Source organism: Schistocerca serialis, chromosome 2 (genome assembly GCF_023864345.2).
Source record: "Schistocerca serialis cubense isolate TAMUIC-IGC-003099 chromosome 2, iqSchSeri2.2, whole genome shotgun sequence".
NCBI lineage: Eukaryota > Metazoa > Arthropoda > Insecta > Orthoptera > Acrididae > Schistocerca > Schistocerca serialis.
This window is the reverse complement of record NC_064639.1, coordinates 437108068-437129697: the sequence shown is the minus strand read 5'-3', so window position 1 is coordinate 437129697 and position 21630 is coordinate 437108068. Positions and strand designations below refer to the sequence as shown.

General features: G+C 37.9%; 1 protein-coding gene across 2 annotated transcripts in view; it reads left to right on the top strand.

Moving 5' to 3' along the window:
• The window catches only part of LOC126457303 (2-phosphoxylose phosphatase 1), a 110784-nt gene extending 93471 nt beyond the window's left edge, over positions 1–17313 (top strand). For both annotated transcript variants that reach the window (XM_050093487.1, XM_050093486.1), the window contains exons 6-7: positions 2730–2981; positions 15795–17313. In XM_050093487.1, the coding sequence (XP_049949444.1) occupies positions 2730–2981; positions 15795–16016 (474 nt within the window). In that variant the 3' untranslated portion in view covers positions 16017–17313. The remainder of the gene's footprint in view (positions 1–2729; positions 2982–15794) is intronic.
• The last annotated feature ends 4317 nt before the right edge of the window (positions 17314–21630 follow it).

Below are 21630 nucleotides of genomic sequence, written 5' to 3'. Positions count from 1 at the left end.
TACAGCCTGTGAGTCCATAGAGAAGAGGGGAGGAAAACTAAAAGATGTACTTAAAGAAAGAAAAGAGTGGTGGAGAGACCAATAGTGATGCAGGTCCTTAAGTCACAACTTCAACTGGGAAGCTAGAATGGGCAATGAAGAAGAAGAATAAAGATAACAGTATTTTAAAATTTATATCTACACATCTTTTTGATATCTTCTTTATACCCAAGGGAAGGAAGGATGATTGGGTTTAACATCCTACCTACATCAAGGTCATTCGACAAAGATCACAGATACAGAACATGTTAAAGATGGGGGAAGGAAATGGGCCATGCCCTTTCAAAGGAACCATCCTGGCATTTGCCGAGAGTGATTTTAAGGAACTCACTGAAAACCTAAATCTGGATGACCAGACATGGGTTTGAACCATCATCCCCCCCAAGTGCAAGCCCATTTGTACCACATTATTTAGTGTTTCCTGTACTGTCAGTTTGTGCTATTAGCCACCAAGTCATTTTGTAATTGTTTTGAGAGTGAGGACATTTATGTTTGCATTTATGAGGAGTGTAATTGCTGAGTATTATGTAGTTTCCTTTTTATTTTTGTCACAGTAATTGTAACACAAAACTGCATTCATGAATACTGCATATTCAAAACTAAATGTGCAAATGAAGTCATTTTGTAAATTAGAATATTTGAAACAAACAACTGATCCACTAAGAAGATGTTTTAGGGAGGTGTATAAAGTAGTGTGTCAGCTACTGGCATTTAATGAATTTGTGCCCAAACAATTACGTCATTGCATATTTGACTGGTTGGTTGGCTTTGAGCATAATGTAATTATCCACAAGTTGATAGTTCCAGATTTGCTTTATGTAACATGAAGTTTTTCTCCATTTATATCAAATTAAATGAATGTTAAGCAAATGAAGCTTCCTAACTAAATAAAAGTAAACTGTTTCTTAAATGATACTCTTTGCACTTTATACTATCTACAAAAAGTTTTAGATAACACACTTTGGTATTTTTTGAGCAGGATATATAAATTTTGTACAGAAAAAATTATATTAAAATTTTGCAGATTGACACTAAACTGAATTTTTGAGATTGTGATGCCTTTTCCTAGTGAATGTCACAGACTTTATTGTCCAAACTGCAGTATTGATGTGTGGTTACTGAAATGGTTGAGAGGCAAAATACATTAAGTGTCTGCCTGCTATAACCAAGTATAAATTAATTTCTGGCTGAGTGCTAAAACTAAATGTTGAATGTTATTTTGTCTTTATTTTACATATTAGCAACTACTATCTAACATAATACAGAATGGCAGAAGGTTGTTCAGCATCAATGCCTTGACTGTGGGGCCTCTCTATTGTATTCATCTATTGGACCCAAGAATCCTCAGGCTGATACTTCATTTATGCTGCATGGTGAGGTGGTGTGTCGTCATGATAGAGTAAGATGCCACACAGACCTGATTTTTCCCATTTCTTTTTGAGGCATTTAAAGTAACTGGACAAGTAATCTTTTGAGTACTTATCTGAAGTATTTCTTTTACCTTCAAGCTAGGAGTTAGAAGGTGCAGTATCCAATGACTACAGATTTTTTTAATACAAAGATTCTCAAATCTCATGGAGGAAATTATAAACTGATAATGATATGATCCCAAGAATGCCATACAGTTAATTGAGCTCCAATGGGGATCTTGAAAGTTTAAATAATGTTGAACCTGTTGAATAAGTGGGGAGGACTGAAAATCACCAAAAATCTGTTGCAAACGTTCCAGACAATGATTTTCATGTAGTCCCACCTTTAGAAAAAATCATTGTAAAATTTTTACTACAGAAATTTTCTCATTTCAACTCCATCTATGTGTCAGTTTAACTGCCTCATATAGCAACACAAATGAAAGAGTAGCAGCTCATCCAGTTGGACAAGCAAGCTGAAACTTGTCAGACTTTGTATCAATGGACATTATTATTGTGTTTTTTTGGAAATGGAACAAACAATAGCAGTTCAGAAGTCTCAAAACTTACAGTGACTCTTGTACTGAACTGAATTGCAAAGAAGAAACAGAGTATAAGTGTACAGTGATACTTGTGAGAAAATTAAATAAAGCAATTTAATTACTGAATCATAAAGACACTGTACTGGAAACAACCTTTGCAACATGTGATACAGGGTTGTTTTGAGTATGCTGCCACAAGTTTTGCTGGGAAGCCCTTATACATCCTCCATATGGGCATGGTCTCTCCCCATGGGGTTTCCAAATTTTTGGAGCTCTAAAGAAAGACTTTCATGTCCATCAATTTGCCTCAGATAAAGAGATGCACACTTGGGTGCAATCATGGTTCTGTAGGCAACTGCAAGCATTTTTCCATGAAGGTACTGACCATCTTGTCTCTGTGTTAATGGTTATGGTGATTAGTTTTGAAATAATAAACAGTTTACTTGCTTTTTTCCAACTGTCTTGTTTTTATTTGACTGCCCCTTATATTTATGGACCGTAGCTTATCATAAGTTTAGGGCCATTATACTCATATAAGCATAATTTCTACTACACATATTGGTCAGTAGCAAAAAATTAACATTTTATTAACAGAACTGCTTCAAACAGAAATAACATGTAACTGGATGGGGCAAAATAAAATATATTGCCACCCACAGCATTTTTGCATCCAAGAATTCAAATGATGTTGCTAAATAAAATATAAAAAACCTAAATTGTTGCATTTGCAAACCATCAGGTTACAGGACTGGCCGCATACCTAGCATGGGAGTGCCGTCAGCAGTCACATTCTCCTCCTATCCGTCGCTCATCCTTACTTCGCGCCTATGGCTTGGTGCGTGCTGTTGTAGCACAGCTTGTGCGTGTTGTGTCAGAGAGGCGGCCACGTGTGGCAGTCTTCTCAGGACATGATCGAACACTTGAATACTTAGCAGGGGCATTAGGCCTAGAATGGCCTCAACCACGCTATGGTGCTCGCTTTGTTATAGAGGTAAGTTTGAAACTCAATTTCAAAGATAATCATATTATGTTTTTAATGAAAGCAAGAATCATCCAGCTTTTCATTGCCAGTATAATTGAAAGTTACATTATATGTTGTTTTTAAATAATATTTTAATTTTAAATTGGTTCTATGTTGTAATTTCATACTCAGAGAAATCCAGTAGTTTTAGGAGGGATGGCTCCGCATCCTTTGTGGTAATTGTTAGACATGGTAATTACCACTTATAACTGTCAATATTTCTATACACTGCTTGACTGAAAGAGTGGAGCACCCAGAAAATATCTTTGGATGTCGGTGCAACATCGTGCATGTACGCACCATTGGTGGGTATGCAAATGATTAGGCTTGCAGTTCTCTGTAATAGTTTAGAATGCCACCAAAGTGCATTAGTGTTGTTAGACTTTAATACCGTTAGCAGGCTTGGTAGGGCATATGGTGTGAACAGCATCAGATATTGAGTGATCACTGAAGGACGCAGAGATGTCATGTCCTCTTGTAAGACAAACTATCAGGACCTAAGAGAGGCTGAAAGGGGCTTCACTGTTGGTCTCCATTTGTCTGGCAGATCACATCATGCTGTATCCAGATTTGTGGGGCATTCAGATGTGACAGTGATCCAATGTCGGTCTACATAGGAACATGAGGTCAGTTATACTTGTCGTTAAGGTTCGAGTTGATCAAATCTGACCATCACAATGGAGGTTCACCTTACTGTCCACCAAGTGCATCATAATCCTTTCACATCTGCACTTGCAATCTGAAACCAAGTGATAGACTCCATACATCACTCTGTGTCATTCTACACCATTGATGGGAGACTAGAAGCATCCAGAATTGGAAATTACTGTCCCTTGCTTGGGGTGTTGTAACAGCACAATGCAAGGCTGTGTTTGGAGTGGTGCTATGACAAATATCATGATCTACTGATAAATAGCATCACATTGCATTCAGTGATGAAACATGGCTCTGCAGTACAGTGGATGTCCATCATTGGTGAGTGGCACAGTGGTGTTACTCCTGGCATCACGGTGTGGGAAACCATCGGATATGACATCGGGTCGTGGCTGGCAGTGTTGAGGGAACTCTGATGGCACAATGATACGTCATGGACATCCTGCATCCTCATGTGTTACCTGTCATGCAACAGTATTATTGTGCTATTTTTCAACAAGACAATACTCATCCATACATGGCACATGTCTCTAAGAACTGTCTATGTGATGTTGAGATCCTCCTGTGACTAGCTGGATCCCCATACCTGTCCTCCATAGAACTTGTGCTGCACCAGCTCAGATGTCAACTCCATGCCAGTGCCAGTACCCAGAATATCAAGGACAAATTAGAAGAACTGAGAACCAGTTTGCCTCAGGAGAGGATACAACAACTTTATGGCACCCTTCCCAACTGAATCGGTGCATACATCCAGGCCAGAAGAGGGGTGTCAGACTGATAAGTGGGCTCAAAAATGGGCTCATACAGCCAAGTTCTTTGTAAATTTTACTCAATATTGTAAGCACTGAAATAACATCATTTATCCTCTCAAACCATAAAATTTTCTTTCATTCACTCCTCATTTTCTAGGTCTTCACTTTTTTTTGTCAGGAGAGTATATTGCATTTGCAATTCAATGCAACTGACACTTTTTGGCAAACCTCACAAATGCAATGTGCACACATCTGCACTCATGATACTTGAAAATGACAAATCTTCAAAACTGCAGCCACAATAAATAAACATTGCAACATCCATAAGTGGTAGTTACCATTTTAATTGCATGGAAGAATTCTTTGAGTGGGAGTTTAGAAGAAGAATAAACATCTTGCAATTTTTTGTACATGTTTACAGTAGTTGTGTTTCTTACTTTTAAGATGTATTGTGTGGAGTTCTGATGTTGTTCATTCCAAAGATGCCAGCTCTGTAACCAATAGTATGTAGTACTTTCTTTTTCTACTATTGCAGAATTTAATTTATAGGTCTTCACAATACATATAAGTGACACTGAAGACAGAATTAGTTTCCTCCCTTCCAAAAGACCAGTGTTTGGGCATACTGCTCTGGCACATGATAAAGCTTCAGTTCTCTCCTAAAATGCTCAGTGGGGATTCAGACCGTGACACTACACAGACCTGTTCAGCAAATCCATATCATTTTCTTCAAACCATACTATGTTTCTAAATTTATGAGCAAATTACAAATTGTTGACATAGTGTGCAATGCATACAACTGTGTAATTTGTTTTCATAAAGCCATACAGTGAATATGTATCAGTGTGTAATAGATGTATGCTGCAGTTAGATGGGCCTTGGCTCCAAAATAGTTAGAGATAAATAAATTCAATTTAATTGTGGCCAACAGCAGTGTTTCTTTATTGTTAATCAACATGTGGGATATGGGGGTCATTGTGGCAAGCCTTATTGGTGGAAGTATATGACAGCTGGCAGAGTCCCTCCACTGGCTATTTTTCAGAACCATGACAGTGGAGCCTTTGTCAGCAAGTAGGATTACAAGGTTGAGACCTGTTTTCAGGTGGTGGATTGCTGCTTTTTCTGCAAATATGAGGTTGGTTTCTTGTTGAGGGATTTGGGGGATGATGGTGAGGCAATATTGAAGGTTAGGAAAATCATAAAGTTAACCAGGGATGCTTTGGGAGCAGTGGGGATGGATCACATCTATATGGAGGAATTGATTTTGGACTGTGTTGATTTTGTATTTAGTCTGACTGGTAGGTGTAGTGGTGAAAAAGTGTTTTCCCTATAGGAACTGGGGGAGGATAGAAGGACTTACGCAAGAGCAGCATGAATGAGCTTGGGAGTGGGTCAAAAGGTAAAGCCTTTGGAAAGGACTGATATTTTTGTGGAACTGAGGCTTTTAAGGACTGCAATCCACCACCTAAAAATTGATCTGATCCTTATAATCCTACCTGCAGTCAAAGGCTCCACCATTGTGGTTATGAAGCACAGAGTTTACATGGTGGAAGGCCTCTGACAGTTGTCAGACACTTCCACCTACAAATCCTACCATAGCAACCCCATACAAGAAAGCCAACAGGATCTCCAGTCTCTCTTCAGATACTTACATCTGTCCCGCAATCTCTCCCCTGAGTCTAACTATCCTACACCACTCTCCACACTAACTTTTACATGTTCCTTGAAATTCATAAATCTAACCACTCAGGACCCCCCCATTGTGGCTGCTTCTGTGCCCCTACAGAGAAAATCTTTGCCTTTGTGGGGTAACGCCTTCAGCCTGTCACATGTAACCTACCCTCATTATTATTATTATTATTATTATTATTATACAAATTTGGCCATTAAAGACCGTGAAAACAGTTATTTCTTGCGCTTCTGGGAAGTCTTCTTTCTCTCAGTCCACACTTCTTTCAATCTTGCGCTGAAGGCGGCTTTTCTCTCTTCAGACCATTTAGTTCCACAAGTCTTCTTAATTTTCACACCGAAACCCGTGAATGAATTCAGTTTTTTTCTAAAAAGGTTTCTGTTAAATATTGTTTCCTGATCTATGTCCATTTCTTTTAGATCTCTTTCTGTGTTGATAAACCATAAATTTTTATTTTTTAGATTAGCGATGTACGAAAATATTTGTTTTGTAAGCCTATTCGGGTTCATCCTCATGATGTGAGCATAAAAGGAGCATCTTCTTTTTCTAATTTCGTCTGTAAAAGCTGCACTTCGTATACACTTCTTTGTTGCTTTTTAGTCTGTATACAGGCTTGCCTTGATCATCTGTTATTTTCCTGTGTCCAAGAATTGTCCTCACAATTCTTCTTTCACGATTTTCTGTCTGTTCTGCGTATGTAAAATTTGCCAGTGTTTCTGATGCATATAGTATCTGCGGTCTAATGACAGTCTGGTAGTGTCTGAGTTTAATGTTTTTGGATATACATTTTTTTGAATACATTTGTCTGCAGTAGTGAGTTGCTGTCTCTAGTTTTTGTATTCTAGCCCTGCAGGCTGGATGACCTTTTGCCACAGGCTGAATTAGTTCACCAAGATATTTAAAATGTTTAGATACCTGTATTTTCCCGTATTTCGTAGTTATTTTCTTTGGTGGATTTTTGATATTTGTAATGATTTCTGTCTTTTCAAATGAAATTTGCAAGCCTGCTTTTTCAGCAGTTTCTTTAAGTAATTCTATTTGTTTTATTGTGTCTTTTTGTGTGTAAGCTAAACAGGCGAGATCGTCAGCGAAGGCAAAACAGTTGGTGTCAATGGCTTTGTAGCACTTCCCTCCAATTTGGACTTTCTCAACTCCATGTTTTTGCGTGAGTTTTCTCCATTCTGCTATGACTTTATCCAGAACACAGTTGAAGAGTACCGGGGACAGCGCATCTCCTTGTCTGACACCGGTTTTGACCTCGAAATGCCGTGAAATTTCTCCTTGGAATTTTACTTTTGATGTTGTATTTGTTAATGTTTCTTTGATTATGGTGATTGTTGTTTCATCTATTTCATATTCTTGAAGTGTTTTGATGAGTGTGTCCCTATCGATTGAGTCATAAGCTTTTTTGAAATCAATGAATGTTATGAAATATTTCTTGCTCCTTGTAGATAAATAGTTCATTGTTATTTTGAGGTTAAAAATTTGTTCGGCGCAGGATCTTCCTGGTCTGAAGCCAGCTTGATATTCTCCAAGTTTTCCCTCTATGTTTGGTGATACACGATTGAGCAGGGCTTTTGATAGAATTTTGTATGGGACTGGGAGAAGCGATATTCCACGATAGTTGTTAACATCCCTTTTGTCACCTTTTTTAAACAAAGGGTGAATTAGGGCAGTTTTCCAGTGACTTGGGATTTTCTTGGTTTCCCGTACTTGTTCAAGTTCTTTGTGTAGTGCTTCTACTGATGTTTCTCCCCCAAGCTTGAGCATTTCTGCTGTAATTGTGTCTTCTCCACATGCTTTCCTGTTTTTGAGATTTTTGATTATGTTTGTGATTTCCTCTCGTGTCGGAGGTGTTGAATGTGTTGGTAATGTTTCTGGTTGCGTAAAACTGAGAGTCTGGATGGGTGTTTGGCAGTTTAGGAGTGTCTCAAAATATTCAGCCAGGATTTCACAGTTTTCAGTATTGTTGGTGGCGAGAGTCTTATTATTTCTCATAAGGTTTAGGCAAGGGGACTGGTATCCTCGGAGTTTCTGGTTGAATGTTTTGTACCAAGCTGCCATGTTGCGTTTCTTGAAATTCTCTTCGATTGAGTCCAGTTGTTGTTTTTCATATTGTCTCTTGGTGTTGCGAATAGTTTTCGAGGCATTCTTTCTGGCTTGCTTAAATTCATCAAAGTTGTTTTCAGTTTTATGTGAGTTCCACTTTTTCCAGGCTTTAAGTCTTTCATGCAGAACTTCATTACAGTTGCTGTCCCACCACGGGTGTCTCGGTTTGCTCTTTTTTGGAAAGGTTGTTTCTGTTGCCTCAATCAAGTTGTTCTGAAATTCTTGGAGGTTTTGTGAAGGGGAGAATGTCTTTAGTTTTTTCTGAAAATCCTTGAGGTTAAAGTTGGACTTAAGGTTGTAATTTCTCAGGGTTGTAAGATCAAAATTTATTTTATTTCTGTTTTTATATTCACCGTTTCTGCTTTTCTGTTTGTTTTGTGAGATCAGTTTCGTTTTTATTTTCGTGAGATAGTGATCAGAATCGAGGTTTAGAGATTTTCGGTCACGTGTGTTCAATATTTCTTTTTCACATTTGGAGGAGGTGGCAACGTGATCTATTTGAAATTCTCCAATACTCTTTATCGGAGATACCCAGGTTTTTTGTTTTCTGGGAAGATGTTTAAAATGTGTTGACATTAGCTTGAGTTTAAACTGCTTACAGAGCATAATTAACCTTTCTCCATTTTTGTTGGTTCGTTTGTGTGCGGGAAAGTTGCCGACAATATCGCGGAATTTCTTTTCTTTTCCAATCTGAGCGTTAAAATATCCTAGAAGTATTTTTGCATTGTTTTCTGGGATTTCTGATATATGATCCTTAAGGTTTTCCCAGAATTCATCTGTTTCTTCCCTATTTTTAGCATTATTTTTGTCATTTGTGGGAGCGTGAACATTGATTAATGTGTATTTTTTATTTGCACATCGAAAAGTGAGGAAAGATGTTCTCGATGATGTTGACCAAAAATGTTCGACAGAGTTCAGAATTTTTGTGTTTACAGCAAAAGCTGTGCCAAGCTGAGGGCATTTCTTCATTACAATTTTTCCAGGTTTTCCTTTAAATATTCTGAATTTGTTTGATTCAAATGTGTTTTCATCAGTGAAGCGAGTTTCTTGTAGTGCCACGATTTGTATGTCTTCCATGTTTAACTGGTCTGTAAGGTGCTGAAGTTTTCCCACTTTGAGAAGGGAGTTTATATTGAGAGATGCTATGTTGAAGATTTTTCTGGGTTTAATCTTGTTGGATTTGCATGGTGTTGCAGATTCCCCAGAATCCTTGGGTCTGCTTGCGTCGTTGCCGATGGTGGATTGGCCACCTGGGGTAGTTTCGTTATTGAAAGACATTTCCATCATGCGTTAAGATTGTAACTGTTGAAATTCTTCAAAGTTGGGGAGATTACTTGCGTAACCTACCAGGAATACGACTAACGTTGTTAGCGTTAGAAGGTTTCTTGAAACAGCCGCCTCTAACATGAACGCTGTCCACAAGCCGCCCAATCTGGGTACAGACGCTTGCAGTTATAGATTTTTGGTTCCTCTGCTCTCTCAGCCATTGGGAGTTAAAAATTCCTCATCTGCCTATGAGACCGTTGACCGGTTTTCACCCGTAACCCAAGGCAGGGACCCTCACAGGGTGCTACCATCCGGAGCCAGATGGACCCAGGTTTTTTTACGATGTTGTTACTCCTCCCCCTCCTCCTCCCTCATCACTTGTAAGATGAGGATCCGGGCTTGGGACCGGCAAAGATGACAATCCTTTCCTCCACCAACTCTCCACACTCCTGAGCCCATGGCCCTTCTGTTATTCAATTTCCCATTGCCTAACAGACTCCAAACTTGTAAATTTATTTCTGGTCACTATGAACAACTATATCCTCTCTCACAATTACTTCTTCTTTGAAGGCATCACTTGCAAGCAAATCCGTGATACAGCAATGGGCACCCACATTGCACCATTCTATGCAAACCTTTTCACGGAAAATCTAGAGGAATCCTTCCTAATCAACCAGATCCCCAAAGCACTCACAAGGTTTATATTCATCAGTGACATCTTCATGATCTGGACTGAGGGTGAGGACATCCTCTCCACATTCCTCCAGAACCTCTATACCTTCTCTCCCATTTTTACCTGGTCCTCCTCAGCCCAACAGGCCACCTCACGGACGGCTACATCATACTTCCATGTACATATACCTATCCACTCTCCATTATCCCATTTGTAGTGATTTGTCATCTTCAAATATGCAAAGGGTCTCACTAAGGTTTTAGCAGACCAAAATTACTCTCCCAGTCTTGCAGAAGCAGAACTCTAATGTGTTGTCTCCCCAGTCACCTACCATCTCCCACATACTGTATGGCCACAAAGGAATAACCTACTCCTGTCATATTACTGGCATCTCCTACTCCATCAAAGGAAGGGCCATATGTGAAAGCAACCAAGTGAACTACTAACTTAGCTGCAACCACTGTACAGGACATAACAACTAACAAGCTGTATGTCTACATGAATGGCCACTGCCAAACTGTGGTCAAAGGACCACTGGACCATCCAGTAGCTGATCATGCTGGCCAACATGACATGCTTTATTGTAATGACTGCTTCACAGCTTGTGGTATCTGGATTCTTTCCACCAACACCAAATTTTCTGAATTGTGCAGGCTGGAACCCTTCTTGCACCATGTTCTTCCCATAACCCCCCTCCCTCCTCCTCTTGGTCTCAACCTTTGCTAGTCCTGATCCTCCACCTGTCTATCACATTCCGTGTTTCAGTTCCAGTACTGCACATGCCTTGAATCCCACCAGTGTCATGTTCCTAGCAGACCTATCCTGTCTCTACCCCCTTCATCCCTGTATGCTCCTACGAGCAGCACTTTACTGTACCCCATTCCTACCATTCCCCTCCTCACCCCATCCTCCTCCTTACTCTCACCACGCAGGGTGCTTCTCCCATCACATACTGCTGCTCACAGTCTAGCCTCAGCAGCCAGAGACAGTGGTCATGTGTGTGTGAATTGTGTTTGCGTGAATGAGTGCGAGTTTGTTGTCTAATTCAGAAGAAGGCCTGAGGGCCAAAAGCTTTTACTTGCTTAGCAGTCTTTTTCTTGTGTCTGTCAGTGACTCAACATCTCTGCTATATGATGAGTAGCAATCTATCCTTTTCATGATACTGTCATTATTCCAGCTTGAATTTTCCATTGTTTAGTAATTTTTTTTTTGATTTGCAGGACAGAATGGTAGAAGTACTCACTTGGTGCAATAAGGAAGCCCAGTTCATTAAATTGTTCTTGCAGTGAGCCCAACTACCACTTCTTACAGCTCTTTTTAAAAGAACAGTATGTTACCACAAGACATTAACTGTTACAAACTGCTGATGAAATTCTTTCTGCCAGAAACTTTGTTCATTTCATAATAACTGATAATTAATTTTCATCCCTAAAAACTTTATGTTGGTTACAAACTCTATAGACTTATCAACTATGCTTAATGTGGCAGAGTTGTTTTCCATCTTTACGCTGAAATACACACCATTTGTTTTCCTTATGTTTCATTGTTAATTTATTACATGCTGCCCTTTCATAGCCATCCTTGAGGGTTTCATTTGCTTCCTCTGATAGGAGTTCTGGCTCTTTATCAATGACTTTGATGTTATTGTCATCAAGAAAGAGAATTTTTTTCTTTTTTTAATATTGTTTGGAAAGTCATATATACGGTACATTACCTCAACACATAATGAACCAGTTGCTGGACACTTGAGGGTAATGTGGCATGGAAGTCAACATTGAGATCAAAAGTGATGTGGGTATCAAAGTGGGCGAAACCTTTGAGGATAACTGTCAACAGTTGAGAACTGGAGAATGTGATGCAGTTCAAGTATTTGGGAACCTTGGTGACAAAGGATGCCCACTGCACAAATGAAATCTGAGTAAGAATTGGTGTAGCCAAAGCCACATTCAACAAGAAGAGGACTGAATGGAACAGAGGCTGAACTATGAGAAAATTAGAGAAAAAATATCTGGAAAATTTTGAAATGTAGTGCAGGAGAAGACTAGAGAATATCATGTGGACAGATTGGTTGACAAATGATGATGTTCTGAGGAGAGGAGGAGAGAAGAAAGCTATTCTGAATACAGTTCTTCAGAGGAAGGCCAACTGGGTCAGACACATTACAAAGACATGAGTGGCTCATATATGATTTCACCATAGGGAAGATCAAAGAAAATACAGGAAGGTGAAGAATTCAACACCTGAATGACATGAAAAACAGAAAGATATACAGCAGACTGAAGAAAGAAGCTGAGACAGGGAATATTGGCATTATAAATTCTTTGTACGAAAACATGGACCTGCCACTAAGCATAATACTTCATAATAGTAATAATAATAACAGTAATAGTAATAATAATATATTAAGAACAGAACGACCCAGTATGCCGACCAGAGGTTGCCTATGTTCATATGTTTCTTGCGTGGTAGATATTTAACTAAAAATTTATTGTCAACAGACGTATGACTGTCTCACTTGTTCACCCTATTTTCTAGGAAAGACTAGAACCTGTCATTTGCTATTCCTCTTACATCTAGTGCTTCTCACTTGTTTAGTAATATTTTGTGGACACCAATGTCAAACACATTGGGCAAGTCGAGGAACGTGCCAGTAACATAGTCATCCATGTCAAAAGCTTCAAATGCCACTTTTGTGAACTCTGCAATGGCCAAAATTGTACTTCTTCCATCTGGGAAACCAAATCTGCTTCTTTAAAAAGATTGTATTTATTCATGTAACTCATTGGTCCATCTTTCATGATTGATTCAATAATTTTTGAGAATGTAGATGTAGTGAAATTGTCTTGTAGTTTTTAATACTCTTGATATTACCTTCTTTAGAAAGTGCACAACTTATGCATGTTTTATGCACTCTGGAAAAATTCTGGAACTAAAGGACTCATTTATTATGTTTTTTAATGGGGCTTCTATGCTAGCTATGCATGCCTTCATTTAATTTCTGTATTGTCTTCCAGACTTCAATCTCTGTTGGGTTGGGGTTGGGGTCTTGGGGAAGAAGACCAGACATCAAGGTCATTGGTCTCATCGGATGAGGGAAGGAGGGGGAAGGAAATCGGCCGTGCCCTTCCAAAGGAACCATCCCGGCATTTGCCTGGAGCGATTTAGGGAAATCACGGAAAACCTAAATCAGGATGGTCGGATGTCAATCTCTGTTGTGACAAACAACATCATTGTGCTTGCTGTGCAAGTTATTGTGGGGTACTACATGTGTTTTAGGAAGATTTTGTTACAACTTCTACTCATTACCAGAGAAATAGTCATTTTCATAATTTGCAAATTCTCAAGGAGTTTCTATTCTTCTACCCCCATCTTTGATTTTTGTGTTATTATACTTATGTCTTCTTTTTCCAGTTTAATGTGTTATGACAACTCACACTATTTTGCTTTTCTTTTTTTCTGCATTATTTTTCATCCCCCCTCCCCCAAGCAAGCAGTACCCTCCTATATATCTTTTTGCACCTATGGTAGCAATCTAGGTACTCTGGAATAGTACTTTAGTGTAGTGCTTTTGTACAGAACTGAGAAATTTGTGTGTCTTGGAGGATTTTCTAATACCTGCAGTTAACCATTATTTCCTTTGCTGCTGCTGTTGAAATGGCTGCTTTTGGAAATGTCTCCTTGAAAATTAATTTAAACAATGTGCAAAATTTAGAGAAACTAGCATCTACATTGTTTTCCATATACCCTTCACCACATGTGTGATTTATGAATGTCCTAGACAAAATATGTATTTTACGTCCTGAGGAGATCCTTTTGTAGGTCTGCAGTTTTGTGGGTTTTACCAAACCTGTCCGTAGCTTTATTATCTGGCAGGAATGATGGAATGATCAGAGGGGCCAAGCCTTCTTTTGTAACTATTTAAGATTTTCCCTGTCAGTGTCTGTAAGTATATTATTTAAGATGTATCTGAACTTTTCATACCATAGTAGCAGTGTTTACCATTTGTGCCATGCTAGAAGTGTTCAGAATGTTTCAGAAATTATTATTAATTTCATCCTCAGCATCTATGTTAGTATTAATGTTTTCATATGTTATAATCAATTTGTTGAAGAAAGTAGGTGAGTGGTACATGCACAGAATGATTAACTTTTTGTGGATGTCTAGTTTTGTGTAGCCAACAGCTGCCAATTCAGAACCTTTCTCTACACTAACTGTAATCAGATCTTCTCTAGCTGTAAAATGTGATATAAATATATGATCCCCTGCCCTTTAAGACAGTTCTACAGTAGCAGCTTGCACATTCAAGTGATGTTAGCATTATGCTGTATCTCATTGCATCTACAGTAGTACTCTGAAATGCATATCACTGTACTGTTCAAATACTGTAATTCAACTTCAACTTAACACTCTTGAACTTAATAGACTGCACATTCTGATGAAGAATAGAGAATTGAGTACAATTTTCTGTGCAGTTTGTGCACTCCAGTCTATCTTTCATGTACACATGAAGAAATCTCTAAAGCAGTTGAGGCACCATTAAGGCAAGGGAATCTGTTGTCATGATTTATCCTAAAGATAGGCCTAATCCTCCTACCAATGACAACAGGTAGTTGACCATGTGTAGCTCCACACCCATGTGCTATACTCTCTCTCATTAACTTCACCAACCTTCCTTACCCAGTCATGCTGAGGTGCAGACTATGCCTATTGTAGCCCAGTGTCCTGCTCCTGATAGTCTCCACCAGTACCAGTGCAGTATGTACATGGTGAGCAGTTATCGGTACCATCTCTAGCAATGCTTTGGCTCTACATACAGCACTACCAAGACAAGGCTGATCATACCGCTGGAGCAGTTCAGCCATGCTCACATTGACGCTACTAATTAGGGCAGCTAGCTTACTCAGGTCACCATTTATGTTGTACACCTTATCTGTATCCAGGCCGTTTCTTGACCCACCCACTATCACTATCCGATTGTCTTTTGTGAAATCCTTATACAATTGCCTTAAATCATCAGTCACCTGACTCAACCCAACACTTGGCTTGAAAATGCTGGTAATCTGATTCCCCAAACTTCTCCCGTAATTGGTGTTAGAAAGAAGAGAGTACTGTTGTTAGGCAGCAATCCTGGGAGAGCTGGAGACCACACCTCCCAGGATTGCTGCCTACCAGCAGTCCTTTCTTCTTCCTAACATTTGTGTTACTCCTAGCCTCAGTACTCATGGGCAGAGTCTGCTGCACATTTGCTACTCCTACACCATCTTGAAGCACCTCTTCCTTCAACTACGGCAGCTGGAACCTATTGCTGGCACATACAACAAAAAAAGTCAGACGGTGTCCACCATAAGCTATCCTTACTACCTGTCTACCCATCCTACATAGCGTGTTCACTATTACAGCAACTACTTGCAAGAGGGGAAGAGGCAGCATAACTGATACTTTAACGTGATGTTATTCCTGTCACATGAAATTTATTGCAGTCATTGTGCCACATATATGCTTAACTTATAACTTAATATTTTTAGAATTTTATTTTAAAATACAATCATTACAGACATTGAAAGCAAGATGAGAGTATGTTGTGTGTCATGTTAGAACCAAGTGGGACAATATCACGTATTTTATTACTTACTTTGCAGGTATACCGTGGTCGTGATCGTGAGTCTCATCAGACTCTGCCTCGTGCCCGCGATTTCTTCCTGCGGCTGGTCGGTGATGGGCGAGATCTCACACCACATACAAGTTTCTGCCGCCAAAGGCAACTCTGTCCAATTGAGAGCATAATCAGATTTCTGCATGAGGATTACTTTGCACCATTTAATGCATCCAATTTTAAGGATGCATGTATGGGAAAGGGTTGATCTAGTCACACAATTTCAGTGGAGTTGCCTCATGACGTTCTCATCTCAGATTGATATCTGAGAATAATGTACATGACATTTCAACAAAATCAGATACTATGAATAGATGTTGTTGATGATGATGATGGTTGTAGAAAAATCTAAGATGCATCATTTGTTATTTTCCTCACTTAAGTAGATAAACTCAAGATATATTTGACATGTAACTTTTCTCATTTATTCAGTAATCATTATTTTGGTGTATGTAATTCAACTACAGTGAGGATCCTTAAATGATCATTGTAACTCACTTCACTGGTATGGTATACTTCAATATCATAACCTATCAGTTTTAAATGATTCAAGAGTAATAAAAATGGAGCGAATGACACATACACAGTGTGTAACAAACTTCCCATTTGAAATTTAAACAAGTTATTTTAACCTTGCTATGTACTCAGTTTGAAATATGTGTCAAGAAACTTTTAAGGTACTATCACACTTTTGTGATTATAATTACCAAATATATTCTGCTGCGACTACAAACATGGGAAGTTTCGTGTGCAACATGGTAAAAGAATGCCCAAATTAATTTGATAAGATCAGGAAGTTTTAAGTCCATACTGTGACTTTGCTAAGCAAATAGTGATATAACTGTGCTTACATGTGTTTGAAATACTTAGCATTCTATGGACTTGTGATTTAACACATATCACTTCACAAAGAGGTGTTCCACTCACTATCATTTCCTTTCCTCATTTGTCCATCCATTTGTATAAATGACTTATTCTTATTAGAATTATTTGTTCAGAGCAAGGTAACAGAATTCATATAGTGACTATGCTACATTAAATTTCAATAGCACCTGACACAATTTTCGTGTTTGAGAACTATTACTATTAAAATGTTTCAGATAAAGATATTGTTGAATATAAACTACTGTATCATTTGTGTATACATTGATCTCCTATCTGAACAGTTGTTCAGTCCATTTTTTTATTGTTGACCTACATATCAGATTTGTTTTTTATTGAGACTGTTGTAGACTCTTTTTAATTGTTGTTGATATTTAATGTTCTTGGATATCAGTTGGAAGCAAATGAAATGTATTAACTAACATGTTTGTGGCTGTGCTGTCCATTCTTTTAAATATCAGTTATTCACTGTAAAAATAAATCTCTACATTATGTTGTTTTTAATGTGCTACTGCCACTTATTAGTTTGTTACTTCATAGTATTATAAGAAAACTGAGTGGCAGTACTGCATGAAGTATAGTACTTCTTAGATAAAGACTATTGTTTTTTGTCTTTCATTCATTGTTCATGGTTTCTAAGAAACCATTGTGATATTAGTAATTTATTGTTTGTCATTCCTCATTTTAATTATTTTTCTCATAAGACTGGAAATTCAGAATAGCATATCCATTTTGTGTACAGGAACAAACATTTAAGATTTGCTGCCAAATGTTTCTCTTTAAGAGCTGATAAGAATTTATTAAGCTAAATTGTGACAAATGCATATTGCTATTATTGTACAAAATTAATTAAAATTTTTATGAACTGTTTGATATTTATAGAAGTTTTAGTACCAAATATTGCCATAAAACTTTGCTGTTTCTTAAAAATTAATTTAGAGAAGCCAGAGAATTTCTTGTCAATCATTCAGTCAGCAGTAAAACTGCTTTCTTGTACAAATGTTATCAGTCAGTAATAGCAGGCCACTGTTTATAGCATACAATAGAAACAAACAGGAAAAGATAAAGGAAGCAGAAAATATATTACTCTTATTTGTCTATTTGGTACTAGCTCAGATGGTTACATAGGAGTAATCTGAAACACGGTTTTTCTTTCATAACAACTTGTACAATATTTATCTTCCACTACAAAGGGAACAAATTGTCACTTGATTTACAGATGGACATGAGGTTAAAAGGGAATTCTTGAAACCTTCTGCACAAATTGATATAGTGGCAGAACAGATGCACCTGATCTATTTTTATTAATAATGTATGTTTCCCCCGCCATCCTGAGTTTACTTACTACTCTCGACTTACTTGTAGCGTGAAAGCTGATCTCTCTTCCTTGTAACTATGTGATGCCTAGTGCTATTCACATCTGATCCTGGATTTTGCGATATACAGCCTACATGTGTTTGGGATATTTTAACTATACATCTACATATATTCTCAGTGATCCATGGTATAGTGCATGGCAGGGAGTAATTCATAACAATATTAATGATTTTCTGTCTGTTTCATTCACACATTGAGCAAAGAAAAAAACGACTGTATACCTCTGTATGACCCCTATCTCTTTTATCTTACCCTCATGATCCCTACACATGATATAAAGTTGGGGCAACAGAATTGTCACATAGTATTTCTTACCTACTACATTTCTCTAAATGTACCCAGCAAGATTTCTTGATGATATCTTCCTTCAAAAGACTGGACATCTCTGTTACACTTTTGAATGAGTTGTACCAACTGTTAAGTCCCAAGTTGACAAAGACTCCAAAAGCTGGAGCAGCACTTTTGAGTCAGTTGCACAACTTTATTGTATGAGATTTTTTTAAAAAAGGAGCACTGCACTTTATACGAGCCTTTCCATCATATGTAAGTCTTCCGGTTATCTACTGCAGATTTTATGTGATCATTTCATTTCATATCACCTCTTTATGTGTTGTAATGTGCTTCAGATATTCATCAGTAATCTTGTATTCGGATCCCAATATTAACATTGAATTCTCTATTTATATAGTTTTGTTGATGTCATCAGAACTGAAGTTCAGTGAATCGTGAATTGTTTTATATTAGTCTCATAACATATATAATCTAAATCATTTATACGGGTACAGGAGACATGTCAGAATTGTGGTAAAACTTCACCATAAACATAGAACAACTGACGCTAACAATAGTAATACTTATATACGTAAAATTTAAAAAAATCAAAAACTAATTTGCCCCTTGCTGAAATGATCATTTCTTCCTCTGTGAATTCTTCTACCAAATAGTAGCATTTCTCCTACAGAACCTGATGTAGCGTTATTTTTACAATCTCTGGCATCATACTAAATATGTTTTTGCCCGGTAATTTACTATATATTTTCATCCCCATATACTGTGGATTCCATGCGTGTAATTTCAATTGCCGTGTGGGTAGCACAAAATTCTTTTTATTTGTTGTGTTGTATGTGTGGTTAAAATAATTTTTGTCTGGTGTATAGAATGATTGTAATTTCTGAATGTATAAAGGGCATTCAAATGGAACCCAGTCACTAGTGTAAAGTAATGTCAACGATTTCATTAACTCAAAAATGTAGTTATACACAACATACATACTTAAAAATAATCACCAAAATTGTTGCCACATTTATTCCATTGCGACACTAGCCAGTCGATTCCATCCTTGAAGAAGCTAGTATGCCACTGTCGGATCCAGGCCTGGCCCCAGTTACACACCTGGTCATCCATTGCGAATCAATGTCCACAAATAGTTTGTTTTAGAGGTCCACAGTGATTCTGCGGTTGTCCAATTGCGGTTGTTCAATTCCGCAACCATTTCAGATGTGGTGACATGATGAGCCTTTCCAGGATGAGCATAGTCTTCCAGTAACTTGTACCCCTCAAGGAATCATTTGCACCATTTCACAACATTTGAACGACTCAGACTACTCACTGTATGCAGCCTTCATCCATCGGTACATTTCACAGCCTCCATTCCCTCCACTGCCAAAAATCGAAATACTCCTCGTTGTTCCTGCTTACTCATCTGCATGTTCGGTAGTGGACAGTAACTTGTCTGACCACCTTCTCTTCAGCATGAAACCACACTGGCACCATGCAACATCAAACAGTGCGCATGCGTCAGTCTCTCTACCAATAGATGGCGCCACCATACCCGCAGTTACGTGGTGCCACCTTACGTGTAAGGCAAAGGTAGACACACTGACCAGGTTTCATCTGAATGAACCTCATGTATGGAGGTAACAATTAGACTTTGTAGTTTCCTAAATAATGAGTGACAAGATTCTTTGTGCTGTGCAGTACACATGTACCTCATAAGTTTCTTCTGCAGTTTCAGTATTTAAGAAATGTTATTTGAATTTCCTTAGAAAATTATACCCTCACCAATGATAGATACAAAATAATTATGATATGCTATCATGTCAGTAGAACTTTGCAGGTACCTGATTGAAGATGCAAAACTGCTTAATTTAATAATATTGTTGTTATTCCGTCCTGGAATTTCCAATGTCTGAAAATGCGTAATTTACTTAACAGGAAATCAGTATGTGTATTCCAGCTTAAGTCTTTGTCCACATTTAGTCCACGGAATTTGATCATGTCAACTTCTTCTGTAAGTTGGTGGTTATGTTGTATTTTAAGTTCTACACATTGTGAATTTTTGGTTTTAAAATGTGTGATATGGGTTTTGTAGTCTTCAATTTCAACCCACTGAACTGGGTATCCATTATTCTAGGGTATCCAGTGTGCTCACAATAGAGCTTTGAATTTATTCTGTATTATCATCTTCAATTGAAATGGAAGTATTGTCTGCCCACAGAACTGATGGGGAATTTATATTTACAGATAAGTCATTTACATAGAATAGAAACAGAATTGGTCTGACAATGCCTTGTGGTATTGTACTCCATATAGAATAATAATTCACTACTTTTAAAGTGACAGTTAACCTTTGTTTCCTGTTCTCCAAGTATTATGTAAGCCATATGAGAGCATTGTCCTTAATCCCATATTTATCTAATTTGTAGATAAGCAAGGCATGGTTTATGGAGTCGCAGGATTTTGTAAAATCACAGAAGATACCTGCAGCTTTACTCCTCTGATCCAATGCTTTGCATATCTTTTCAATAAAGTTATTCACACTGTCCAGCATGTTTTTGCCTTCTTGAAATCCAAATTCATTACTTATAATAATATCATGTTTTAGAATAAAAGTTTATATCTGGTTTGCTGTTAGTTTCTCTATCACTTCTGACGGGACTGAAAAAATAGAAATAGGGCAACAGTTCTTCATGTCTCCCCTTGACTCATTCTTGAACACAGGTTTGATGTTGGCTTACTCCAATACCTCAAGAAAGGATCCCTGTTCAAAAGATAGGTTGATTTTCTGAGTGGAGGTGCTATTATATGATACACTGCTTTAATCAGTTTACAGTGTATACATCCCACCCAGCAGAGTTTTTATTTATTAATGATAATATAACATTTTCGACATCCTTTATTGAGACCTTTTTAAAATCTGAGAGATACTCAGCTTCTTGGTGGAGTCTAATGGGATTTACTTTACTCTGGTACTCTGGTGTGTCAATATCTCACTTTGTGGCATTTAAACTCTGTGATATTTGAGCTGAGTTTATAATAGGGGCTGAGTTTATAATAATGGTATCAAACAATGGAAAATCCAGGATGGAATGTAACAATACCAGAGAAGAAAGCTGCTACTCACCATGTAGTGGAGATGCTGAGTCATGATAGGCACAATAAAAAGATTCACACAATCAAAGCTTGCAGCCATTAAGACCTTTGTCAGCAGTAAAAACAAACACACACACACACACACACACACACACACACACACACACACACACACACATATCTGCAGTCTC